General features: G+C 42.1%; 1 protein-coding gene across 2 annotated transcripts in view; it reads left to right on the top strand.

Moving 5' to 3' along the window:
* Positions 1–9625, top strand: part of si:dkey-157l19.2 (uncharacterized protein KIAA1522) — a 21846-nt gene extending 12221 nt beyond the window's left edge. Inside the window, exons 3-8 of one of the 2 annotated variants that reach the window (XM_060871572.1) lie at positions 4063–4191; positions 4364–4407; positions 4527–4668; positions 4774–4881; positions 4978–8266; positions 8465–9625. In XM_060871572.1, the coding sequence (XP_060727555.1) occupies positions 4063–4191; positions 4364–4407; positions 4527–4668; positions 4774–4881; positions 4978–8246 (3692 nt within the window). In that variant the 3' untranslated portion in view covers positions 8247–8266; positions 8465–9625. The remainder of the gene's footprint in view (positions 1–4062; positions 4192–4363; positions 4408–4526; positions 4669–4773; positions 4882–4977; positions 8267–8464) is intronic. The other variant, XM_060871571.1, reaches the window with a different exon arrangement.
* The last annotated feature ends 4810 nt before the right edge of the window (positions 9626–14435 follow it).

Genomic DNA, 14435 nt, shown 5'->3' on the forward strand with positions numbered 1-14435 from the left:
TTCTAGAGTCCGTTGATCTTTGTGTAACACCGGGATTCTTTTTCTTCAAGAACAAGATCTAGGTGTCTAGGACTCGTTTTTGCCTTTAAGAACCCTGAATTGGAGCAGTTCTAGAACTGCTGTTGAATTAATTCTATTAACTGGTGTGTTTGTTGCGACTCTGGGCTTTCACATCATTTTATTCCAGAACCCCGGAAATGCCTTCATTCGAGAGCCTTGAGGACGTGACGTTACAGAGAACCCAGAGCTCGTCTTCTAGAACCCTTTGCTTGATGTTTGGTAACAGAAAGAGTACGCAGATGTGTGTAAACATGGACGTTCATCTAAAATTAGGGTTTCACACTGGGATCTTCACCAGGATCAGCGCTGGATCTGCTCGAGGGGTGGACTGAGTTCTAATCAGCTCACACCTCAGTGTTGGACCTGCAGCGTTTTCTCTGCTTTTATGCCAGGGCTTTGTATAAGCAGCACAGATGACACTGCTCAGACACTTCTAGAACCAGGCTGAGAACACCTGAACACTAGAACAGTGAGGGCCTTGAGCTGTTGCAATGTGTGTAAAGTAAATAGGGGCGTAAACGTTCTGCTCAAACACAGCCACGGAAATCAAACAGAACTTTTCAGAAGTTCAGTGACGAAGTGAAGCAAACTTGTGTGGATTTATTGTACACACCTGCCTCACAGCTCTCCATCATGTCTGCTCATAGGCGGCACTCTACAGATATGGACAGGTAGAGGGGTGCCAATACTTTGTGCAGCGTATCGAAGGGGAAACCTAGGGAAAATGAACAATTCTAGACCTACAGCGTGATCGGTGTTGTAGATGAACCTGATAAAGTGTAACCTCTGTGTGAAGATATTTTCGATCAATGTTCAGCTCACACCAGCGCCACCTTCTGGACACGTTCACGTTTCTCAGTAACACGACGAGCTGCAGTTAGTTTGGTTTCTTTTTCTTACTTATTCACTAGAAGAGACGGAATAAAGTTCAGCTGCTGAGGGAACTAGTGTTTATAGCTGCTATAAAGTCATCAGGAAGGAAGTTCTGCTGAAGCTCCACAACATCTCGCTCCACGAGATCGTTAATGAATTAAATCTCTGTGGAAGGTTAGCGTTGTGTCGTATCGGACCTCCTGCGTGGATGTGATGGAGATGATCTACTGAGTGTTATTAACAGTGTGTAAATTAGTGCACAGGACCTTCCAGTGTGTGTGTTTGTGTGTTCCAGAGTCTGTGATGATGCTAACGTGAGAGTGACGTGATCACTGACTGGTCAGCTGTGTGTGGTGTGATCAGGTTTGAGAGTCACAGCGTGTTAATGATTAGACACAAAACACACACATGTCCAGCGTCCTGTGTTGGACTCCATTATTCTGCATCCTGTGGAACAGAAATCCCTTCCTTTAGGAAATCAGCACTGCAGTGTGAACAAAAGACGATCTCCGGTGGAATATAAACATGTTGACGGTGTGACGCCGTGAGCGCAGGGTTGCGTGTCTCACTCTGGTTTATAACTCATTTGTTTTCCCGAAACACTGCCGAAGGAAGCTGTAATATGCAAAAGAAAAACCTGTCAGTGGGAACAGCCGTGTGTGTGTGTGGTTATATATACAGTATTTGCAGTGAGAGTGTGTGTGTTTGTGAGAGGTTATATATACAGTATTTGCAGTGTGTGTTTGTGTGAATGGGTGTGTGTTTGTGTGCGGTTCCAAAGCTTCCCACACACACACACACACACACACACCAGTTCCATAATCCACAGCACATGCTTTGCCTCCAAAACCACAACAAACACCTTAGCTTACGGCTAACATCAACTTCACTGTAAACAACAGAGAAACAGGTTCTTAAGAGTCATATTCGTGAGTCGATTCTTTGAATCATCTGTTTGTCACTGATAAATGTGTTGATTCGGCTGAGACACTGCTGTCCCCGGCTCAGTAAGGCAGAGCCTCCAAATCCGCTCAGTTGTAGATGTTAAATTAAGAGCTGAGAACATAAACAATTAATTATGAGTCAAATTCTTAAATAAATTTTTCACACAGGAGGAAATTTCAAAATAACAAACGATGGAAACGTGATTTATAGCCAGAGCTTTAACACCATCTAAACCAATCAGAACAGAGAATTAAGTCTTTCTCTGTGTTGTGGTGTGGTGTGTAGTGTTGTGTTGTGGTGTGTAGTGTTGTGTTGTGTTGTGTGTAGTGCTGTGGTGTTGTGGTGTGTAGTGTTGTGGTGTGTTGTGTGTAGTGCTGTGGTGTGTAGTGTTGTGGTGTGTAGTGTTGTGTAGTGTTGTGGTGTGTTGTGTGTAGTGCTGTGGTGTGTAGTGTTGTGGTGTGTAGTGTTGTGTAGTGTTGTGGTGTGTTGTGTGTAGTGCTGTGGTGTGTAGTGTTGTGGTGTGTAGTGTTGTGCTGTGGTGTGTAGTGTTGTGGTGTGTAGTGTTGTGTAGTGTTGTGGTGTGTTGTGTGTAGTGTTGTGGTGTGTAGTGTAGTGTTGTGGTGTGTAGTGTTGTGGTGTGTAGTGTTGTGGTGTGTAGTGTTGTGGTGTGTAGTGTTGTGTGTTGTGTTGTGTGTAGTGCTGGGCTGTGGTGTGTAGTGTAGTGTTGTGGTGTGTAGTGTTGTGTTGTGTGTAGTGCTGTGCTGTGCTGTGGTGTGTAGTGCTGTGGTGTGTAGTGCTGTGGTGTGTGGTGTTGTGCTGTGGTGTGTAGTGTAGTGTTGTGGTGTGTAGTGTAGTGTTGTGGTGTGTGGTGCTGTTTTATCTTTCCTCATTTGATCACTGACACTGAACTATTTCCTGCTCCAGTCGTCTGAACACAGCAGGTCTGTACATGTCCAAATAGCTTTCCTGGATAAGTTTGCTCTGAAGCTGCTACTTAAAAACTGAGTGACAGAGAGTGTGTGTGTGTGTGTGTGTGTGTGTGCTCTCATGACCCACCAGACATTAGTCTCTTATAATCTCTCGGTCTCTCACACACACAGGATCTGTGATCTGATGTTAATAATTATGATGGTGTTAGTCATTTGCAATAAAGATGTCTGACTGACTGACTGACTTCAGATGATGACGACATCATTCACCATGACATCAGACACAGAACAGCTAATCCAGTGGCTTATCTCAGAGTGGTAAATAAATTCCAACTGCATTTTTTTTGGGTTAGTACATTTTACACACACACACACACACACACACACGTGTTGAACAGAAACATATTGAACAGCTGAGAATCTACACTGACCGATTTCTCTGTAGCTTACAGAGTTACATTACTGTACAGTTTTGTTCACAGCTTTACATTTAGTCTGCGTTCCTCTGTATCTCTGCATCAGAAAACAACCTGCAGCCTGAAGGGAGAGAGGACGAGTCAGGACAGAGCGAGTGTGTGCAATGTGTTCATGCTCACATGTAAGAGAGTGAGACACAGTGAGAGGTTTAATGTTCTCAGACTTTGAACACTAAGCACACACGACATGTTGGTGATGATTGACTTAGTTATGATTAACATCTGATATATAAACAAGTCTACTCCAGTTAAACAGGTACACGAGTTACACGAGTTACACGAGTTACACTTTCTGTTCATTAACAACTGTGTATTAAATGAGCCACACAAATCCCCTGACAGTCTGAAGTCTTACATTAACATATTTTATATTGAGAAAGGGTTTGAGTTTTAAAGAGTGGACGAGACAATAAGTTGCTTTACAATCCTCTTGATCAGCGTAGTGCCGAGAAGAAAAAGTTGTGCAACAGCATTTTAGGATGAGCTGTGGGTCTGTTACGCCCTCTAGTGGAGGTTCAAGCTCTCTATTTATTTTACAAGCAAAACAGATACCAAGAATTTCTGTTCACTTTTGGAAATCTACAAGATGGAGGTTGTGAGTGAGGTCATACCCCAGGAACACCAATCTGCCACTCCTGGGCCCCTGAGCAAGGCCCTTAACACTCAATTGTATAAATGAGAGAAATGTAAGTCTGCTGAATGATGTAAAGTTAAGGTTTTAATATTCACTCCATTCTCACTCTGCTTTTTCTCCCTCTCTTTCTCTCTCACCCCTAAAGTAAAAAGTGAGACACCGTGTCCTCTAAAGCACGTCCAAGAGAATGTGTTTATTGAGGGACCTCGAACAAAGTATGTAGAAGATCTGCAAATGGAGGCTCAGGAGGGTCTGAAACTCCTACAGCACGATGGTATGTTCTTACAAGACATTGAACCCTTGTCATTTTAGGACAAGGTGATGGTGTATTATGGCTCATATGTAATCCAAATGAGGGTAATGGGGGAAATTACTAAAAATGTCCCACATCACACTACAGCCTTTATTTAAGATTGTATTAGTAACCACATTGTTTTATTCTCCAGAAAACAGAAATGGTGTGGACTATCGGGATGACCAGAGTGTCATTGTAAGTACCTTATTGATGTGTACATTAAATACACTGACTCAGGAGAAAAGCGCACACAAAAACAAAACTATTCCTTAGTGTTAAGAAGCTTATGTTGACAACATCCTTTTACCACACAGTCCACTGTAACGGCTCGCACGGACGACGACGTGAGCTTCAGCGAACTGGGAATGTCCGAGTCGGAGAGTACCGCTGCTGACACCATCTCCACACGGTCTGTCACTTCCTATCAGTCTTCACGTTCCGGACTTACGAGGCAAGGTACGGGCTCGAGTACAACAACAGTTTCTTTCTTTTCGTTGTAGTTTATTAAACTCACCTGTCGGATCGGTAGCGATGATCTTCTCCTTGTAACCCTGCATTCAGGCTCCACCTTCAGACCACTAAAAGAGGACAAAAAACACGGGAAGGGCAGATCAAAGAAAAAGGCTGGAATGTTCACAGGAATACCAAGACACATACAGAAAGAACTGGGTACGTTTCCTTATTAAAGCAGAAAGGTTTCAACATAAAACCTACAGCAAATTTCAGCCTCACTAATACAGATTTTGATTCGTTTCCTAATTCAAGGGCTTGACAGAGCTGCATGGACGGCATCCCAGTTCACTGACGCTCAGCTGTCCAATGGAGGTTTGAGCATTTCCACCGTCATTCCCACCCTGGATAGCATTTCCCTCGCCTCGGTCCCAGACGGAGCAATAATGTATCTGCAGAACATGAACAGTCTTCAACAGGCTGTAACAGAGGAGACATCACAGCTCCCACCACAGGAGGGAGAGCAGTCGATCGATCCACAGAATCCGAATTCACTAGCCCGTCCCTGGATGACCACCTCGGGCAACTCTCCGTCCAGTCCAGTGATGTACGTCTCCCCTGAGGCCACGTACATGTCCAAGATCATCCCAAACGCGATACTGCCTCCATCTGTGGACGTGGTTGAACTCAGCCGCAACAGAAGTCGTAGTAGCGTTCGCATGGTGAGCAAGAGCAGCCTGGCGTCGGCCAGTCCAGCTCCGTCGAGAGCCTCGTCCCGGGCATCTTCCAGGTTCTCCTCACGAGCTCCATCTCTGATGTCTTCGCGCTGTTCTTCTCGGGCTTCCACGCGTCGGACCGCCACCCTCTCGGAATTCTCAGGCTGGAGCCAGTCGGGATCATCGGAGACGCTGGTCTCGGACTCTTCCACCATTTCTAGCAGCAGCACTCCTCGTGCAGCCAGCAGGAATCGGGCAGAAGACAAGATTGGACCTTCTATGGACAAACATTATCCCGATGCCCAAAATATCCCTTTCAATCCTGTGAACGGTAACAACCCAGCAGAGGAAGCTTGGAAGACCTCGGGATCGACGAGTCCTTTTAATCGCAGCTTATCGGTGATTAAAAGGAGCAAGAAACCACCACCTCCACCAAGTCGCTCGTATTCGCTGCATTCAAATGCACGCGCAAGAACTTTTGATAAGTATAATTCTCTGAGAAACGGATGTCAGAAAGTCGAATCACCCTACAGTGTTTATACAAGTCAGAACGGAAACACGGCTGTTCCACCTAAAGAGAACCCGAGCAGCAGTAGAACAGTGTTAGCAGAGCTACAGCTACAGAAAAGCCAAATGCGTACAGGCCCCGTACCCTATTCACACGCTAACGGCAGGAGTCACCAGAATAAGCTCAAGCAGTTCATGCCATCCATCAAAAGTCTAACCTCTAATGGTGTGGTTGCTTCACCAGCTGTGAGGACTATTATGGCACTCCTTGATGTTCCAGATCCCCCCAAAGTTCTGGCTCCACCTTCACCTCCTCCTGAGACATGGGCTCACAATCAACGAACCTTTGAACTACTGTGTGGACCTGGACCTGTCAATTTTGAGCGGTGGGCACAAAAAAGAGGTCTGAAGATTGAAGTCCCAATCCCAATGGCTAAAAGGAAAATACCACCAAAAAGCCAAGCAACAAATGAAATGAAGGACACTATAGAAGCACCTAAAACTCAAGAAGCCATGGTCAAAGACCTGATATACACGACTACTCCTACAAAGATATCCGTTGACGTTCAGCCTCCTTATGGCAACGCTCTGCCTTTACCCAGGCTTACCAATGTCCGTCCTTCCCCGTCTCCTTCACCGCCTCCCGAACATATACCCCCCCTGCCCCCAACAGACCAAGCCGTAACTCTAAAAGAAAACGCATCCGCTCAGTTCCGAGGACCAGATGACGACATCATATTTCCCCCTCCACACCCATTGTTCCCACCACCCGCACCTCCTACAAAAGTACCCCCTTCACATCCGCCGGATGGGCAGGACGAAACAGAATACGCATCTTCACCCATGCCACCTTCTCTACGTTATTTATTAAAAGTGCCCCCAGTGCCACAGGACGCTCAGCCGTCTTCTTCAGGCGAGAAGATCCCGCCTCCTCCTCCAATGATGCCACCTCCTCCACCAGCAATCCCACCACCTTCAACATCTAAAACTCCTCCTCCACCAGCAATCCCTCTGCCTTCACCGCTGATTCCTCCTGCAGAGAGCCCTTCTCCTCCAAAGAAATCTCCACCAGATTTATCCTCAAAGCAAGCTCAAATCTCGTCCACGACATTTAACGTCCCTCCACCGCCGCCGCCATTACCAGTAGATCTTAAGAAAGAAGTCAAAGCGATCACAGTTGAAAAACAGGACAAATGTTCATCTCAGCCCACCACCCACACAGTTGTAACTTCAGAGGAGAGTCCTACCCCAATGGTCACACCTTCCTTATTACAGAACGTTCGTCTCAGGTCAATCAAGTCCAAAGTGAGCTCAGCCGAATCTGGAGGAGCAAAACCCCAAAAGCCAATGAGAAGATCTCTGATTTTGATTACACTTGATATTCCCTCACAATCAAATACAGATCAAAAGGATGATGCTCAACCACCATCGGACTCCCAACAAAAAACTGAACCAAAAGTACTGTCTGGAGGTGCAGAACAGGTTTCACTGGATGTAAAGCTTAAACCCCATAGCCAAGTCAGCATCCCAGACCAAAAAACTCAACAAGCAAGCACTGAACCAATCAAAGAGCCCTTGTCTGCTGAATCAGTAGCTGAACCAATCAAAGAGCCCTTGTCTGCTGAATCAGTAGCTGAACCAATCAAAGAGCCCTTGTCTGCTGAATCAGTAGACCAAACCCCCAATTCAGAACCTGAACCCAAGATCACTGTGCAGGACATTCAAAATGCAACACCTGAACCATCAAATGCTCTAAACCCTGCCGAACCAAAAGATCAACCCGTTGCCAAGGACATAAAAGAAGTACAGAATGACTCCAGTGAAACAAGAGAGAAGCAAAGTTCATCACTGGTACAACCAGAGCAAGATGCTAAACTTTCTAAACCCCAAACATTAACACTTAGATCTCCAAGACTCAATCCTGCTCAAAAAGTGCCTTCAGCTAGTGTTCAATCTTCATCTTCCAGGTGCCTCCAAGAAGCCATTCGTCTAAAAACCGCTGCCTTGTCATCCACAGACGGCCAAGCAAAGCGCCTGAGTCTGCTGCATTCCCCTCCACTGTCCATAGGGCCCATCTCACCATCATCTACAGCAAACTTCATCTTCTCCAAAAGCACGAAAAAGGTGGTGATCGAAAGACCTCCGTTATCTCCGGAGTCCAAATCAGATCTGACAAAGACGCTGGTTCAAGAGTTGAATTCTGTTCCGCGAACATCCAAACCTGCTGCTGATCCCCACGACACAAAAGCCAAAGTCCCTCCTCCAGTCGCTAAGAAGCCCAGTGCTAAGAGTGAAAGTATTACACATAATTCCTCAGAGAATAATGTGGACACCGAGCATGTGCAAACTGCTGGTCAGTGAGTGCAGCCACTGGAAAGAAGGTAAGGCCTTAGGGCTTTTATTTTTAATCCAATAAATATCTAGATGTAGACAAGAGCATTTAACATTAACGTGTGTATTTAGGAATTCTAATTAAAACACGGCAGTTACGAGATACCAGAAATGCATTCAGAACAAAAAGTTCATGTTTTACTGAACATGTGGTTGGATTTGCTCAGATGATCGTCTTTGTTGTCCAGCAGATGATGGACGATTTGAAGACCGGGACCACGTTAATTCATAAACTGTAAATAATTCACAATTACGACCACAAGGTGGCGCTCTGTAACGTGCGCCGAACAGGAAACTGACGTGGACGAAGACAGAAACGCCATTGAATGCTGCAGAAGTGGAGGAAAGAATAATGGGGAGAGAAAGAAGGTGTAGAATGAGGAAAAGGAAGGAAAAAGGTGGTGGATGTAGAGAAATAAGTGAAAAATGAAAAACAGACAGGAAGAAAGGAATGAAGAAGACTTTCAGTGGGAAAGTAGCTCATAAGAGATTTGTGTATTTGTAAAACAGTAGAAACGTTTTGTGTTGTTGTTTTTTCCACAGAAGGTGTTGGTCTGTGTGACAAAATAATTTCTGATGTAAATAATTTGCAATATGATGATGTACAGTTCGAACTTTTTGCCCAGAACAAATTTAAACAGGTCTATTGACTGGACCTTCCTTAATTTTAATATATAACATTTTTGTGCACTACTATATCCTGTGTGTGGGGAATCACTGATTTAAGACTTTTAGAATTTCTTTCATTTCTGAATCCATTCTGTCTAACTTATTGTTTAGAAAGAAAAATCCGTTCTTCGCTCAACTGCTCGACTTATTTCAGGTCCAGTCTCCTTTAACCGCTTTTCTTTTGCCATTCTTTTGTTGTTGTCATGATTTAATTTCAGTAACTATCTGTGGTTTATTTACACAAAGCAGTATAGCTTGTATAAAAGGGTAGAATTAAAATCAGGCATTTTTATGTAGCCTGCGGTCGCTTCTGCTTAAAGAGCTTGATGTTCTTTTGTTCTGTTTTTTTTTAAAGCACCTTATAATCACCACTGACATGAACACTGGACTTACAACCAGGTCTTTTTTTTCTCAAGCTGTTAAACCATTAAACACAATCTGAAGCATGAATCTGTCTCTCTGTCTGTCAACATGTTCATCACCACAGAGTCAGAAGGTGTTGATTAATTCTCTCTAACAGCAGCTCTGACTGTAGAGCAGGTTCAGATTAATGTACTCACTCTGACGCTTTATCGTCTCCATAGCAACCCCTCGTTCACGGGGACGTGTACAGCTCACATTCCACGTACACAGATCAAATCGATTGGTGATCATTAATACCAAATAAATGATAAAACACACGTTTTTAATATGTTTATGTGGAGTCTCTCTATCTCTTTCACACACACACACACACACACACACACACACACACACACACACACACACACAATGTGGCCCATCACACAAACACTAATAAAGCGTCTAGATTAAATCCCTTGAATACAAACCAGCTGCAGCTTCATACCTGGTAGCAGCTCAGTCCCTGGATCTCTGTCGGTTGTCAGGTCTGTAATTTAGATTTTCTGGTATATTTATGATGATAAAGAACACGAGAGATCCACGTGGCTGAATCTGTGTGCGCTCGTGCCCTGTTTATACAACCTGTTTGGAAACACAAGAAAAGAGATTGGACTGATGTACAACAGACCAAATCAGAACACAATATTTCTCTAAAAACTTTCTGATTGCTGCACAAATCTCTGAAACATTAATCCCTGGGATCTGGTACAGTGCAGCAGACACACGCTTTCACACGCATTTGTCCATCAGGTGTGTGTTAATGAGCTGCTAAAGGGAATCAGGTGTTAGAGCAGAAACACTGTGTGCTGTTTAATGCCATGTCCACATGATGGCGCTGTGCAGCTCAATCTGCTGAAATCAATCAGAGCCGCGTCTTGTTCTTGATGGAGGAAAGTGGAGCTACATCTGTCCTTCTGTCCTGCTGGTGTCTCCCCTGAATAAGGTGTGCTGATGTAGAGTTCTTTAGTAAGGAGCTTCCAAATAATCATAAATAAACCCAAACATATCAGTTTGCTCATGAAGCCAAGTGGTGCAGAGCAAAAGATAAAAGTACACTAAAGCAGATCAGGGGTGAGTCTGGAGCTCGGGGTAAAGTTTGTGTTGGTGTCAGCAGGTGAAACAGGCGAAACAGGCGAAACAGGCGAAACAGGCTGCAGGGGCAATAAGTGGTGGCTCAGTGGACTCGTGGGTATATCACCTGAGCAGGTGTTCTGAAGATCCGGGTTCGAGCCCGGCTTTAGGCAGAGATTGTTTTATGTGCAGCGTGACGGTGATGTACAGAAAAAGATAAATGTCTAAAAAAAAACCTCGAGTTTGTAGAAAGCTCTGATAGCTCAGATGTCTAATGGTGACCTCCGCGGTGTCGCACTGCACAGGATCGAGGCCTCCTGAAGGCGAGCTGATGGGCCGGAACCCGGTGGTGGGGCTGTAAACCTGGCAAAGAGAGAAAGAGAGTGAAAGCCAGTCTGTCCCAACCGGGGCTCCTGGGGAGGTACAGGGTGGGGTTATGCTTCTTTTTTTATATTATATTTATATAATATATATATATATTTATTTTTACGTTTCTATTTTATAATTATATATTCGCATTATATATATTTTTATATATATTATTTACATTATATATATTTTATATTACATTATATATTTATATACTTTACATTTACTTAATTTTCACTACATTCCCTAACCATTCATTCTTTCCTTTATCACACACTTCACACACATTATTACTACACACTTTATTTAACTCTTTACCTTCACTCTCTTCACACCTCATCAATATATAACATTCTACCTGCAGGCTTCATTCTTCACTCTAACCTTAAAAACCTGACCTCAGTTAAATAAATAAAGAAATGCGGCCGGATTCGAACCAACAACCTCCTCATTGAGAACCCAGCACGTCTGTCTTATACACACTGATCTGCTGAACATACAGAGCTGTGAGAAGTCTTACAGGAAGTCTGTTTTTACTACAGCTTTATATGTACAGCTATATATATATTATATGTACAGTCTTACTCTGTTTATGCCAACTGGTCACCAATCAGTTCCTCAACCTTCAGCTCTATCTGGACCATAAAGGATGTTATCATTCCCAAAGGATGTTAAATATATTAACAAATCAATGCACAATTATAATAATATATAATTACAAACCAATGCATATATATGTTCGGTTCTTTTGGATTTTGGGACTTTTCTTTGGGACAGAATAACTCTTATTAAACTCACTGAGTCTCTTTCACTTCTGAGCACGTGATCCGGGATGAGGCTGAACTTTCTCCTACATCTCACGTCATACAATAGGCAAATGCTAAGGGCGCCGCCCACCACTAGGGGCGCCCGGGCGCCCAAATTATTATTTTTATTTATATATGCAGGCTATATATATATATATATATATATATATATATATATATATATATATATATATATATATATATAATTTTTTGTTAATTAATATATATATTTTTATTAATACATATGTATATATATTTTATTACCTGAGAAGTATTTTATTTATATATTTATTATATATATTTTATTGCTGTAAGAAAGGCAAGGAAAGCAAGGTCTCCGTAATTTTTTTTTTTATATAGTTTGTGTGTGTTTCCAAAATCTTTTCAAAATAAAGAAAAACAGGACAAAGCTGTGCAGTTTGTTTCTGTGTAAGTTTATGAACAAAATGATCGGAACACAATTGTCTGTGATTCCAGGGGCACCGGGTGAAATCTTGCCTAGGGCAGCAAATTGGCCAGGGCCGGTCCTGTACACAGAGACAAATATTACTGAATCATGTACACAACTCTTCAGAACAAAGCCAACGGCCAGTCCAAATGAAATGTCACCCATCTAATGGGGTGAATAATCATTATAATTCTACATTAATTCTACAGTAACTCCTGAACGTTACTGTGTCCAGTGTTACAGTGTTAAAGTGTTAAAGTGTTACAGTAACACAACTGAACTGTACGATGTAACTTCGAGCTTATTTCCTTCTCACTGTAGTTTATTTCGTGTTTTACAAAAAATAATCTTGTTTTTAACTAAACAATGAAGTTAAACTGCCCGAATCTCACCTGACCTGCACATGGAGTCGTTTAATCCCGTGTCTGTTCATACGGATAACACACGTGACCGGTGTCACTACTTCCGCTTGCTCTGTTTTGGGACACGCCCAACTAAACATAACAACTGTTGCTAAGGAATTCCCCGAAGGTATTTTAAACAGGACAACAGATTATTATAATAAAGATTATTATAGCGGCTGAATTTCACACATTAGAAGCTAGTTATCGGTATGACGTCATTAAATGGTTTATTTGTTTTGGGTCATTAAAAATAGAAAATATTTGACATATAAAGCACAGACTTCATAATAAATCCGTGATGTCATGACTCCAGATAAGAAGAAAAGATCACAGATTTCAGACATTCAGCTCACATCTGACTTTATACCACAAAGCGTCACTCAAATGAGGATGAGGTTCTGAGTCTGGTTTCTCTCAAGGTTTTTTCCTCATATCATCTCAGGGAGTTTTTATTTATTTTATTTTTATTGTCATTTCGTCTTCTTCTTCTTCATCATTATTATTACTTCATCATCATCATCATCATCATTATTATTATCATTATTCTTATTATTATATAGTTATTTTTTCTCTGCTGTATACAAATACATTGAATTGAATTGACCATGAACCAGTGAGGATAAATGAACAGACTCCTTCCTACTTCTCACACACACACACACACACACACACACACACACTTTTTTCTTTTTTTTTAAAGGGGCGGGACTAAACACGTCACCGTGTCTGTCTTATACACACTGATCTGCTGTTCATTTACACACACCGACACAGACACACAACGACACAGACACACACCGACACAGACACACACCGACACAGACACACACCGACAGAGACACACACCGACAGAGACACACACCGACACAGACACACACCGACACAGACACACACCGACACAGACACACAACGACACACACAACTAGGTCTGAAGAGGGATATGAGAGTTCACGCTCGGAGGGAATCGACACTGACTCTGGCTCTTCTGAATCTTTTCCTGCTGTTACATGGAGTTTCCTCTTACAGTAAGTCTGTTTTTACTACAGCTTTATATTAACAGCTCAGAATAAGATTAAAAGACTCTCTGATGGATGAAACGTAATGAGTGTTAGTCATGTTATATTGTATATTATTTATATATTTATTTACATTATATATTTTTATTTACATATTTATTTACATTATATACTTATATTTACATATATATTTACATTATATATTTACTTTATTATTTATATACTATATATTTACATTTACTTATTTTTCACTACATTCCCTAACCATTCATTCTTTTCTCCATCACACACTTCACACACATTATTACTACACACTGTATTTAACTCTTTACCTTACATATTGTTCACACCTCATCAATATATAACATTCTACCTGCAGGCTTCATTCTTCACTCTAACCTTAAAAACCTGACCTCAATTAACATAGAGATAAACGTGTCAAACATCTCATTCACACAGCCACTGAACATGGATTAAATAAATAAACAAAGAAATGCAGCCGGATTCGAACCAACAAGCTCCTCATTGAGAACCCAGCACTCTAACCTTGAGCCAGTCCTTCCTCACATTTCCTAACTCTTCAGAATAAAGCCAACGGCCAGTCCAAATGAAATGTCACCCATCTAATGGGGTGAATAATCATTATAATTCTACATTAATCACAGGAATCACAGCCATGTAAATCTGTAAAACAAAAGTATTTTGATCAAGATAAAAGTGATCCTGCATGAATCTGAACACATCTGAACACAATAAACTAGCAGTGACATTAAAATGATCATGAAGATAACATTCTGAGGCAGCTGCAGGGTCGTGATGGCAGCTGATTAAACAGTTGGCAAAAGACTTTCATCTAATTTTGTATGAAGCCGATTAAAAGAGATAATTAACTACCAAATGATTTCTAGAAGCTTTTTTGTTTGTGTGATGATGATGATGATGATGTTTGATGTTTTTTCCCCACTTGAACCCTG

Source organism: Tachysurus vachellii, chromosome 6 (genome assembly GCF_030014155.1).
Source record: "Tachysurus vachellii isolate PV-2020 chromosome 6, HZAU_Pvac_v1, whole genome shotgun sequence".
In the NCBI taxonomy this organism is placed as follows: domain Eukaryota; kingdom Metazoa; phylum Chordata; class Actinopteri; order Siluriformes; family Bagridae; genus Tachysurus; species Tachysurus vachellii.